The sequence below is a fragment of the Athene cunicularia genome (assembly GCF_003259725.1).
Source record: "Athene cunicularia isolate RWA chromosome 4 unlocalized genomic scaffold, athCun1 chr4_part1, whole genome shotgun sequence".
Lineage (NCBI taxonomy): Eukaryota > Metazoa > Chordata > Aves > Strigiformes > Strigidae > Athene > Athene cunicularia.
This window is the reverse complement of record NW_020799098.1, coordinates 11768155-11782125: the sequence shown is the minus strand read 5'-3', so window position 1 is coordinate 11782125 and position 13971 is coordinate 11768155. Positions and strand designations below refer to the sequence as shown.

At 38.1% G+C, this 13971-nt stretch overlaps 1 protein-coding gene across 7 annotated transcripts in view; it reads left to right on the top strand.

Annotated features, from left to right (window-relative positions):
• SORCS2 (sortilin related VPS10 domain containing receptor 2) overlaps window positions 1-13971 on the top strand; it is a 385148-nt gene that overhangs the window by 133016 nt on the left and 238161 nt on the right. For all 7 annotated transcript variants that reach the window (XM_026846778.1, XM_026846777.1, XM_026846776.1 and 4 more), the window contains exon 2: window positions 6506-6605. In XM_026846778.1, the coding sequence (XP_026702579.1) occupies window positions 6506-6605 (100 nt within the window). The remainder of the gene's footprint in view (window positions 1-6505; window positions 6606-13971) is intronic.

Sequence of the window (13971 nt, the reverse complement as noted above, 5' to 3'; positions counted from 1 at the left end):
CACCACCATCTGTACACAGAAATTTGTTTATCGCCTTCCATGTTCCTTCATAAGAAAACATGAATACTCCCTGTACCATGCGAAATTTTGTGTCCAGACAGCTCTGAGACAGGGTATTTCCTGGAAAACATGGGTTTTGAAACACTTGTTGCAAAGGTAATTGAAACATCAGGATAGAAAGTTGTAGGCTGGCATGGGGTACAATCAGTCCGGGTACCCTGTAGCATCAGGTGAATTTGCTGTCAAACCCTCAGGGGACAACTCAACATGTAGCATTGTTTAGCATTTGTCTTCTGTGATTTTTAAGTACATTGCAAAATAAGGCAATGTCCTATTTCTCGCTGTGAAGTTAGTAACCATAGTTCCTGAGGAGGAATCTGAGTTCCTGAGGAGGGATCTGACTCCCTGAAGTCACCTAGCAAGGTAATCCTTGCTTTTATTAAGGGCCACAGAGGACTGGTTTTCCTTTTCAGTGCAGCCAGTTGAACTGGCTGTACTCAATGCATTGAATAAAAGTCCAGTTCTGGAATTTGTGATGTTTTGATTCTCATTGAGTTCTCACTCAATATGAATGCAGCTGTTCAGTGTTTTGGTTTTATTTGTTTTTTTTTCTGTGGATTCTTTAGGTCAGTATTTTTCAAGCAAATATACATTTACAGGTCACTAAAAAGCCACTACAAATGGTTGTCTGTCCTTTATTGTGCTCCCCTAGAGTGACTAAGACTGTAGGGCTCTTCATGTGTGCATAATACCTGTAAAAATGTCTATTTATTATCTCACTTATTCCAGGGAAGGAATGTCTATAACTGTATAAATGCAGAGTTGCATCATGTTCTGTACTAATCAGAGCATTACAGAGCAGGTCATTTCAGCTAAAAAGGCTGTCATGATAATTGACAGTTCGTAAAAATATCTGTGTCATCAACATATGTGATCAATATATGTTATCAGTAATAGATTGATAAGTAAAAACAGGATACATTCATCTTTGTAGTGCTTTTGGGAAAAAAAAAAAAAAAAAAAAAAAAGATAAACACTATATTGCCTAAATGTGAAGTTGCTAAACTTTTTATGTTGGCTCTTGCCTACACCATTGTAAAACTGGATTAAGGAAGAAACATTTTCTGGTTTTGAGAGGAAAAATATGTAACTTCAAAAAGGCTCAACTTTTCTGGAAAGCAGAGAGAGAGGTATTTTCAGAAAGTACTCCAGCAGAGCTGATAGCTGATGAGTAATCAGTTAATTGAATTGCTAGGAGTCATGCTCTTCTACAGCCTTTGAAGAAACTTTCATCTTCACGAATTCCTCAATACATGAGTCAGGTATTGGAACCCAGCGTTACAATGTGTTTCTACTCTGAAGAAAGGCTTTGGGGTTTGGGAAGTTTTTTGTTTCTGTTTAAAAGGATTTTATGAGGCTAAAGTCTCTGCAATTTCCACATTGTATGTGTAAGAGCCCTTGAAATCTGTGCTGTTTAAGTAAAAAAGATACATTAGTGTACCACTTCTTTAATGATATTCATCTGTTTGTTTCCCTTTCAGTAGGTTTGTCCTGGCATTTGTTGGAACTTCTGATCTATCTGTTTTAGATACACCATCAGCCAGTTCATTACTGTCCTATAAAACCTGTTTTCCTTACAGACATTTTTTTTTTTTTTTTTTTTTCTGGTGTTAGGCATATGTCTGTGATAGAGCAAGAACCTAAATTAATTTCTCTTGCACTTCAATGTTCATAGTGTAAATACTGAATTGTTGTTCTTCTGACCAAAAGAAGGGGAAGGTGAGATGACGTTTGCAATACAGTTTGGAGAAAATTCAGTGGGAAGAAGTCCAGTGAGTGTTATGCACAGATCCACTCTTCCTTGATTCCGTAACATGCATCTCAATTGAATCTTTGTTTTTTCAACAATTTATCAGTAATCTAACACAGCAGATGTTTTGCATGTTGTTTTTCAAAGGCTTTCTTTTTGTTTTGCTTGTTAAGTAATCTGTGAGTCATTTGAAATCTCTTCATTGTTGCCTTCTAAGATTTTCAGTTAATAGGGCTTGTACAGTATGGCTCATTTGGCTAGCATAAAGCTTGAATTAATCTTGAAGAAGAAAAGAAGAAAAGGTGGAGGAAATCCGATGAACATGTGTGTTATATGTTCCAACCATTCTCTTTCCAGTACCTCTCTTCATTAAAAATAAGAGAAAACAGGGAAGGAAGCATTTGCAGTTGACATTTTCTTTGAGTATTAAATTTAACTTGGGAATGCAATTTTCATCTCCTTAAAATTTTTCATTAACCTCTTACTATATATATTTTAATATTATATATATTAATATATACTTGTAAATATAGTGTGGAAAAACAACAATGAGCAATACTGAATCATAGGTGTGAGTCATCATCTGTATAATGATAGAGAAATTTAGACAGGCAGACATTTGGTTCATTTTTCTTTGGGTATCTGTTCATTTTCTACCTATTTTTCAATATTTCTGTTGGAAGATGTCCAAACTCAGCACTTTTAGGTACAGTTCCAAATTGTGTTCGGCATAGATTTATTTTAGCTCAACTACAAAAAAAATTACATTTTTTAACGACAGGAACCAAATTTCCTCAGAGTGTAGGGGCTTTGGAAGTTTTGTTTTATCATGGTACATTTCTGTACCACTTCAGAGTTTTCCCAACTATCATTTCAACTCTCAGAATTAAAACAAGCTAAAAAGACGTAATTCTGTCTGTGTTGTAATATCACTGTATGATTTACATATATGTTTACATGTTATTTGAACATACCATTGTTACGGTGACAAGTGATTTTTCCTTAGTGGAAAAAAAAAAAAAAAAGAATGGCACATATTTCAGCAGATGTACACAATTTCAAAGAAGTTATTATGCAGCTGCAAGCCCTGTCAGACACAGGTTGTGTGATTTCTGTATCAGTACATGAGTAATCACGTCGTTCCAGCATCCAGTGGTCCTACTGCTCTTGAATGCCCCATCACCTGAATACTGGAAGATAAGTTTCCTGTGAGTTTTCCACTGAGTTTTGCTCTCCTAAGAAACATCCATACCATCTGTAGTCTGTAGTGCACAGGTGGATAAGCAGCAGCAGGAAGCAGCCTGTGGATGGCTTGCTGTATTCCAAATGCTCACTAACTACATCCAGATCACTCAGAACTGCAGGTCAGGCCCATCTTTAAGAAATCAGACTTTACCCTTCTTGCTCTGTTTTATGGAGTTCTCCTGTTGCGCTAGCACTGCAAATAAACCATACTACGGAAGGATGTTTTACTCTTCTTAACAGGTACATGTGTATCCTCTTTCCATTACACCTTGAAATATCTTTTAATGAATTTTTAGGGAGGAAAGATAATGTATTTATCATGATAAACACAAAAATTTCATTTGTGGTTTTTTTTTTTTTTTTTTTTTTTTTTTTTTTTTTCCTTAACACTTTTTACACAGGCCAAGTTTTGTTTTTAACACGCACACACAAAAAAATTTCTTAGTGACTGGAAGAGCATAAAGGGCTTTTCCTCTCCTGAGTTTGGTACAAAATATATTTTGTGATTCTATTTAATATATTCTTGAAATAGGCATGCACTGAGATCCCAGAATTCATTCTCCTCAACCCACTCTGTAGCCCAGTAGTGCAATTACAAGGAATTATCTTCTAGCTGTGTGCTTCACAATGTTAATTCTTTATATATGCAGAGTCAGGAACTTGGAATTTATCTCTCATGTAAAAAAGTTGTGGTGTCCTGTTTTCTTGGGATTGTAGCAGATTTGGAAAACCAATTATTTTGAACAGTGCCTCCCTTGAATGATGTCCTTGAACTATGTCCTCTTGTATGTAAATATCTCAAAGAGTAGATGACATTCCTGGACTTCCTCAAGGTTGGGAGTCTGAATGTATTTCTCCATAAATCCACAGATGATCTGCCAACCCAGGTCTTCCTGTTTAGACATGGTGTACCTTTATGGATATACATTAACCTGTTGTCTCATCTTGGAATTGGATGATTTTTTTTTTTTCCCCCTGAGATAGATGATTTGTAGCAGAAAAGATATTTTGACTATATGGTTTTTCTACTGAAAGGTCTGAAAATACCTTAGTTCCTTTAGTGTACTCTTTTTGTTACAACTTTTTTCTTTTCTTGTAGTACTTTTTATAAGTCATGAGATTTAAAAGGGGAAGTTTTAGCCTGGAACTTTTTATCTTTGAAATGGCTTATCCTCTTTGGGCTTCCTGCCTATACTCTTTTCATACCTTGATACAGTTGCTGTCACCATCCCTCCCGCAGTGTCACTCTCCAGTGGTCCCATTGTATTAATCCTGGAACTGCTTCTTCACAGTAAGTTGGATCATCTTTAAGGTTCAGGGAATTATTTCAGGATGTTATTACTGGGCAAGCCACTGACCTGATGTTCTTGCCTCAAAGAGAATGGACTAGGTTCTATTTCCATCATACATGTTCTGCATGATTTCAGTACATCTGGCTGAAGCCAGTATTTTAGTCTTTGCTTTAATTTCTTTTCTGTCAAACACCTCTGGAAAATTAGGTTTAGCATTGTCCATCCTATTCCCCTTAGAATTTTAATTAGCTCAGAGCTGAATACCTAGTGCAGTGCAATTGTATGTATTTGATTTCTACAAAATTATTTGTCAAAACTAAATTGCTATGATTCCATTAGCTTTTGTAATGCATTGCTGTATATCTGCAGGCAAAGCAATATTATGAGGGAAAACTTACAGATCTAATCCATTCAGATGTCACTGTAAAATAGATAAACTCTCAGCTTTAGGCTGTGAATGTGGTCTGTGTGTCGTAGGCTTATGCCGCGTCATTTTTTGAGTGGTAGAGAGGGAAGAAAAGCAAGGTAAATATGAACTTTTCTTTACTTAGAGTCCCTAAGGACCTGATCCAGGCATATCATTCTGTGCCCAATATGCTTAGTGATGCCAAAGACATATAAAGCTGCTCCACAATCCCAGCTGAAAGTTCCCATCTCATGTGGAAAGCTGGATGTGTGAAAGCAAAGTTGCCTCCTCTGGCTTTGTACCACATGCCCTCTCACTTAAGTAACATCCTCGGTGTCACTGGAACACAGGTGTGCGGAGGGTGGGCACACAGTGCTCATGGCAGCCTCCTGCAGGCACCAGTCCCTTGAGGACCATGTGGCTTGGAGGAGACCTTAGACTGTAGGCTGCCTGCCAAGGTGTAAACACTCAGCCAGGGATTTGGTTTCTCACTTTTCTCTCTTGCTGTACTCAGTAGCGTTCTTATGAATGTCAGCAGTGACTCCCCTGGGTGAGGCATATGAGACAACAGAGCCCAGTGGAAAGCAATGAACATAGCAGAATAGGGCTATAGGGCAGAAATCACTGCACGGGCAGTCCTCATTGTCACAGTGGGAGGGACAGAGGATCATCCTGGTTCTCTTGGACATGAGAACTGTTGCATGTTCCCAATTTGAATAATGCAGATATACCGGGCAGCACATCTTCAGCTCGCTTTGTTAAAGGATATTGTTATTCAAGTGAAAAAAAAAAAAGGGAGTACAGAGTGGAAGTCCTCCCACCAACCGTCTGTCCTAGGGAGGGCTTCTTGGTGAAGAAGGGACAGGTGCCTTAGAAGTGTCTTAGTCACCTTCCAAATGCAAAAGGAAAAAATGTAAATAAGGAGAGTCCATATGGTGCAATTTGATCCTATATAGAACAAACAAGGCTTCATCCAACGTGTTTTAATTTTGGAAGTAGCTTGCTTTGAGTTTCACTAACTAATGTTTTCCTGTACTAACATTTGACTTGTGCATTGTTTTTATACTAGACATTGCCAATACAGGTGTGTGGCACAGATGCTGTTTTCACTGTGGGTTTTTCAGGAATATGAAACAATTCCTGCAGAGTGCCCACATTTGAAATATTCATAGATTTGTCTGTATGACATACTGATGTCCAAGTACTGACTTTATTCATTCATTAGTGATCCTCTGAAAAATGAGCTGGAGAAGTGGATGGATACCCTTATGAAGTTCAAAGTCTGGTAGAGGTCCATTGCAAGTCTTCCAGATCTCAGGCCAAATTATTCTCTTATGCAACATCAGGCTGTGAAGTCGGCTCTTCTTTTTCTGCATAGCTGAGGAGGTGCTGTTAGTACTTGCTGACGAGCCTTTGCTCTGCTTAGCTCTTTTTTCCCACCTCGTGGGTGGCAATGGAAAGGTATATGTGTTGGGCTTCAGTCACTGCATGGTGCAGTGTCAGGATGAAAACCAACACCGCACAGAACTGCAAAATACAGACAGAACTAGCCATGTTTTCTCAAACCTAGAAAAATATTCTTAACAGTGGCAGGTTTCTTTCGGTAGCTAATGAACACTGAAAAGAACAAAAGGATAGCAGAGAAACATTGAATATGGATTTTTTTTTTTTTTTTTTTTTTTTTTTTTTTTTCAGAGTTTCAATGCTGAAGCCTTTAGAAGAGAGCACTTACAGATGTTTGATTTCTTTCAGGTCCTCAGATTTTGGGACGTTATACACAAAGTTGAATCTACAGCCTGGGATTGCCACTGTTATTGACAATTTCTACATTTGTCCCACCAACAAAAAAAAGGTATGTGGCAAAAAAAAATGACTTTTTATAGTGCAGCTCAGATTCTGCAACAGTGTGAAGTGTGTTTTACAGGTTTTCAAAATATAGGGAAGTGGTTTTCACAAAGTTGCAGGTCACCTTTGGTGCATTTGTGACATAAGGAAGTGGGATATTTATTCATCCTGAATAATATAGAAAAGGAAGAAATGCCTTGATGGACTCTGAAAACTTTTGAGGCCATTAACTCCTGGTAATTGATCTTCCATGGAGTTTTCCATAGAAATTAAAAATTAATTCCTGTTGCTTTTCACACATCCACACAAATTCTGGGACTAACATTCAATCTCTTCATCCATTATGCACAATTTCAAAGTTCTTTGCACATTTCTTAAACTATAGCATAGGGATTTGGTAGGCTGTCATTGAGAATGATGTTTATCCTGTGTAAAACCTTAATTAAAAAATAAAAAAAACCTCTCCTTCAAACTGTTTCTTAAAAAATGTTCCTGCATCATTACTGAACCAAAAAGCTTTTCACAGAGCCTAGGAAGATTCAGTGGACTTTATGAGTGTGAAATCGACCCATTGAGTGTATTTACAATGGATGTTATATTAGAAGCAACAGGAAGAGTGATTATGAGAAAAAAAAAAAAAACACAAAAAACCAACCACAATAACAACCCTTCTATGTCTGCAAAATGCCTGGGATTTAAACATCAAGAATTGTGAAATACATTGTGAATAACGCAAGCACAGTAGGTCTTTCATGAAATAAGAATTTTCTCTTGATAAGGGGCTTTTAACTCCAGTATTATACAGAAGCATTGATTTCATGCAGAGGCCACTGATTGGAGGGACAATGTTACTTGTGTTTATCTGTCTGTTCTGCTTAATCAAAAATCAGTGGAACTCGGCAAGGCTGCCTGGATGATTAAATACATATTTTATTTCTCTTGCAATTGTCACTAGAGTTTTTGTGCCCAAGCCATGCTATGCCTGATCTTGGTAATATATTCCTAATCTGTTGAAATGACAGAAATTACTGTGTTTTTTTTTTTCTTGGAGTGGAACTACCACCAAGCACAGTGTTTCTGCAGTTTGTCTGTGTCAGAGATAAGATCTACTGGTGATTTCACATCCAAAAGAATAAAACCAAAAATCTTTACCCATCTCAGTTTCTGGAATAAATGCTGAAAATATGAGATGTATGAGAGCTCTGTGGAGGATTTTTCCCAGCTCATCCAGCTACAATCTAAAAGCCTGCACAAGCACAAGGTAGTCAGTGACAATGTGGTTGTACCAGTTGTCTGGCAAAATAAACAGTAGTGAGATCACTTCTGAATATCAAGCCTGAAGGACACACCAGTGTTCACAAAAAAATCTCATGTGAACCCTATCTTAGAAAAATCTATATTCTGTTCAAGACAAGTTGAAGTTCTTAGAGATACAAACCCTGCCTTAGTAAATGAATATCATATTGGAATCCATCTGTTGCAGAAAGTCCCTCTGAGTCATTAAACCCCACAATTTTTATGCTCAGATTTGCTTCTGTGAAGATGTTCAATAGTATATAAAAAACAAAACCAGCAGAACAGAAAGGATTTCAAATGATGCCAGCAAGAGATACATTTATATGTACAAATGTACATACATACAGGCATATATGGTACAAAAATGGTGAAATAATTGGGGTTAAATGCTGTAACCAACAGCTTCAGACTGGTCTTGGAGGTGTTGCAGTCACACATGGCAGGTAAGGGGGAATTCTCCATGTCATAAGAACTCTGTCAGTTGTAATGGGAACTTTTCTGGTGATGGACATTTGATTAGGATACTAACTAAGACTACTAGCTTATTTCACAAAGACTGTTTAGAAAGATGGAAGAACATGTCTCCCTGTCTGTCCATTTCAGCACAGTTGCATTGGGACAGAATAGAACATTTAGAGCTCTGACTCTCTTTTCTTAGCTGAGCAGAAGTCTTGGGGTTTCACTCATTCCTGATGTTACCAGACTTCAGATCATTATGGTGTGAATTTTCTTCAACGCGTTCTCATCTTTTGAAATGTGCTGAAAATGGAAACTGGAGTGATGACCATGTGTACTAGAACCAAGCATGCACTTTAAATTTAAAGCATAAGTAATCCCTTGCTACCACTTAGCATTTAGGGACTGGGAATATGCATGAAAGAAAAAAAAGACATTGATGAGGATTTTTTGAATACTTTGCATATTAACCATTGTTCTGTGCATTCATTTCATTTACTAATTGTAGACCTCATCTGTGGAAGAACTGATACTGCAAATTTAATGCTCATCATTTCTGCATCAATGTCATCAGAGAATTAACTTCACCTGATTTTAGCTCTGTGGAATTTAGGTGTCTAGTCATGCCCTCTCCCTCTATAGTCAAAAGAGAAATGTGGGTAGCTCCAAGCATTTCATCTTGCTAAACCCATAAAATTACTTACAAGAATAAGACTGAAAGATCTTGTGGAGGTTCCTGTAAATTACTTGTGACTATTGTGGGTCTGAACAGAGTCTCACTGCAGCTTCCTACAGACATACAAAGAGATGAGTTGTGGTTTAACCCCAGGCAGCAAATAAGTACCACACAGTCACCAGCTCCCTCCCCCCCCAGTGGCATGGAAGGAAGAGCTCTGGAAGGGTAAAAGTGAGAAATCATGTGGGTTGAGATAAGACCAGTTTAATAATTGAAATAACATAAAATATTACTAGTAATAATAATAATAATAATAGTAATAATAATAATTTAAAAAAATTATAATGGAAAGGAAAATAGAGAAATAAACCCCAAGAAGGACAAGTGATTCAAATGGAAACAATTGCTCACCACCAACTGACTGATGCCCGGCCAGTCCCTGAACCACAGCTCACCTGCCAAACTCACCCCTAGTTTTATTGCTGAGCATGACATCGTATGGTATGGAGGGGAGACCTCATTGCCCTCTACAGCTACCTGAAAGGAGGGTGCAGAGAGCTGGGGATGAGCCTCTTTAACCAAGTAATAAGCGATCGAACAAGAGCTAATGGCCTCAAGTTGCACCAGGGAAGGTTTAGACTGGATATTAGGAAGCATTTCTTTCCAGAAGGGGTTGTTGGGCGTTGGAATGGGCTGCCCAGGGAGGTGGTGGAGTCCCCATCCCTGGAGGTGTTTAAGAAAAGAGTTGAAATAGCGCTGAGGGAACTGGTGTAGTTGGGAACTGTGATACTGTGAATATCCCTTTGGACAGTTGGGGTCACCTGTCTTGGCTGTGTCCCCTCCCAACTTCTTGTTCACCCCCAGCCTACTCGCTGGTGGAGTGGTGTGAGGAGCAGAAAAGGCCTTGACACTGTGTCAGCACTGCTCAGCAGTAACTGAATCATCCCTGTGTTATCAACACTGTTTCCAGCACAAATCCAAACCATCGCCCTGTACTAGCTGCTATGAAGAAAATTAACTCCATCCCAGCCAAAACTAGCACAAGATGGAAGATTTTGTTTTGGTTTTGCAATGCAATTAGATGAAATATTTGCTGGAAAGCTTCAGTCTAGTTCTTGGACTGACATTACTTCTTCAGTTTATCTCTGCCAGTATACCAGCTCCTGGAGTGATTTAAGAGCTTCAGTCAGCATGCCTCCACTCTGTGAGCTGCAGTTATACCATACAGACCAATGGACTTAATAAATGAGCTTTATACAGCAAATGTGAAACTGTACTGGAAATTTTTACTCCTTGTGAATTACTTTAGTTTGCATTTTCTTAAGATGCATTGGAAAAAAAAAAAAAAAAGGGCTATTTCTTCTCTATCCCATTGTTTAAGAAGTTAAAATTCAATAGAATTATAATGTTGTTCATGAAGAAGTGCATTAGCAGATGCAGACGGTACACCAGCATCCTTTTCAGATAGTACTACATGGAAAAGAGATTGTATTTAAAAAAGAACAAAATTACAATATAAAATATAGGAATGCTGGGGACTTTGAAGTAGCTGGTGGAAGAATGGAAATTGTCTATAAAACCCACTAAATCCATGCAACAAAGTGACCCATTCCCTTTCTTTCTTACCCTTCTATGAAAAAGTTGTGGTAAGTACTGTTTCATAGGTCTAAGATGAATTGGGAAGGAGTTGTATCAAGGTTGTGTCTACACAGTCTTCTTGATGATGGAGGTAAATTCCCTCAGTCTGGGTCTTTTTCTGGCTGAACACAGCAGAATTCTGATGTGGAAACTGTGTTGCTGCGGTTACCACAGGATTCAAGCTGCAAAACCCAGTTTTAACAAGAAATGATGACAAACATCTGAGGGTAGAGCTTTAGAGGGTTTTGTGTATCGCTCTGAATGAATCGTTCTGATGAAATGGTGAGATGGAGACAAGAACCCTGGCTGTATCATTAGTGATTCAGAGCTGAATTGCAGTCAGCCAGCAGCACAGTAGAAGACATTTGCACCTACCTGCAAAAGACCATGTAAGCTCACCCTAAAGGCTATGAAACAATAAATAAGTGAGATAACGCTGTCATTAAGAGTCCATGCTGTTATTAAGAGTTCATGCTTCCTAAGAATGCATTAATACTTGTTTTGCATTCTGGCTGGTTTTAGTCTAGTACAAACCTGCAACCAAAGACACTGAAACTGTTATTCTGATTTGGTTTTGGAAAGAAGAGTAATGAAGGTGAGTTCTCCTGTGTGAGCTCTGTGATGCTAACTTCTCCATTTGAAGCACATTGTCATTGATCTGTGACATAAAATAGCCTTATTCCATGCAGGCCTTGAACTGCTGTCCATTGTTAAGGGATGTTCCTGCACTTTAAACCAGAATTTACTAATTATCCCCTTTTCAGTAATTGCTCTATACCAATAGCGTCAAATAGTTCAGGCATCCCATAATGTCCCATGTGGGAAAAAATTATTTGTATCCTTTGTTTTCCAAAACAGCATTATAACTGTGATTTGAACGTGATGCCCATGATTCATGGAGTATGGGATTCTGCTTTCCATAGTGTCAATCTGAAGTCAGCTGAACAAAGTAAATTATTTCTACAGAAGATAGCAGACATCAGGTTCTCTAAGCTAAATTATCAACAAAATGTTTAACATTTTTATAGAGCATATATGCCATTGGATGTAGAATTTACATATTGGGTTTAATTCTGTTTGTATAATGTTGCTGGAGAGGAGTTGAATGAACACACTGATTTTTTCCCACATTCAGTGCATATTTTAATTTTCATTGGTGCTTAAGCAACTGATGCATCCGTCCGTCTGTTTATATGCTTCTGGGAAAGAGGCAGCTAAGCAATGTATACTCAGGCTTTTCATATTAAGAGAAAATGAATGTTGATTGTGCATACACTTATTAGTCAAAGGGGTTGACCACTTATATTTCCCAGCTGTCACAATAACCAATAGCTGCATATTTTTCCAAACTAAAATGTGGGATGACAAATGTGTACTTTTGCTTGACAAACCATACAGAACACTTAAGATAGTAATAAGGATATAGGCTATCCTGTACAACACTTTAACTCCTGATACTTTAAAATAGTATAGTTTATACATGATTGCAAAAGGGTATTTGCTGCAGCTGTAAAAGCACTTCCCGAGATGCAACTGGCTTGAGCAATGTTTGTAAGCACTTACAGGTAAATGCAGTCCTACTGCAATTTTGACATTTGTCTTTCAGAGCAAAACAATTGTTAGTGGAAGTTGTCAAAATGCAGTATGACTATATGTACTTGTAAGGAATAATTCTATTCAGGTATCAGTTTCCTTAGAGACCATATCTGAACGTCTGCAAACATAGAGAGCAGAATTACCTTACACTTTTATTAGTAGAAGTTGTCAGCTATGGAATATTCCTTTCAATAACCTGAGTAGTTACTTCACGAACGTTTCACTGTGAAGCTGCAGAATATGAGTCTGTATGTTGTGATGCATCATCTCTCTACCACGATGCGTTCTTTCCTTATAAGCAGTGACACCATTCAGTTTTATTCTAGTGATGCACCACCAAAGCACTGATATAAACTGACTGCATCATTTTGCTTAAGACTTCTGTCCAGGACTGTTCATCTCATCTTCAGATTTTCCAAATGCTTCCAGAAGTATGCCCAGTAATTGAATTTTTTTTCCACCCACAGTTTGCTAGTAAGTGGATTGGTGTGGGAGGCAGTCGTATGCAGAAATCCCAGATTTTATTCAGACACAGCTGATGAGCAGTTTCCTAGTTGACAGCCAGGAAGCTATTAAATGCAAGTGGAACTCAACAGGTTAAAACAGTCAGAGTTTTCACTGAGCTGTTAGCTAGGAGTCACCAGAGGTTCATGTAGCACCAGTGAAACCAAGCCATAGAGGGGGAAGATGTGATGGATGCTATTTGATGGGCTGTGAGTATGTCTGTGTGGAAAAAGTATGATAAAGCTTTGAGAAACAGAGAGTGGAATAGTTGAAAATTGAAACCATATATGGAACAATCACTAGGAATCTGCCTATTAGAAAAGTATTTGAGCTATTTACTGGCTAAATGGAGGCTAGGAGCTACAGTTTTCTCTGTCTGATTGATTCCTGCTATGTTTGAGAAATCAGGGCTTTTTCACACTTTGAATGTAAACAGGGCTGTATCAAAAATATGTGGCTTTTATGTGATTTTCGTATTCCAGCTCCTTGTAACTCCTCCAATAAGTCAAATGCATAGCAGTGTTACTGTTTTAAGTATGGCCTCTCTCTCAAATGGTTGACTATGAATGCATTTTTCTATACAGTGTGATGGATAAAGGTTTGGTTTGGTTTCCATAAAAATTTTACAGACACTTTCTGTGTATTTCTCCATGCTGGTCTTCTACATGTGGAGTTGGAAAGGGGTCCCCAGCTCTTGTTGATTAGAGACACTGTTGTCTGAATACTTTTTTGCATGTACATCTACCAAAACAATGAACCATACAGACTGAAGCTGTCTCAACCTTTTTGTTTCAGTTCTGCTACCTTTGACCTATAAATGTTTTATGGTCCAGCACCTGTAGTTGACTGTCAAAGGCTGCACCTCGTTTAAAACAAAACAAAACAAAACAAAACAAAACCATCACACAAAACCCCCAAAACGAACAAACTTATCTAACTGTACGAGTGAACAGTAGACTGCCCTGTCTAGTGTGTAGATTTGCCGTATGTAGGTTACTCATCAAGGCAAAGGGTGTGTGGGCTAAATGGGTGCGCACTTGAACAGACATTCTGTGTTATTATTCTATCCTATATGTTATTTGATGCTTAATGTAGAGATTTCAGTTGAAGTTTTTGAGACTGACCTTTTGCTGTGATTGCGTAGCCTAATGTGCAACTTTCCCATTCTTTTGTGCTCAGGCATACAATTATTCTGAGGAAAAATAGT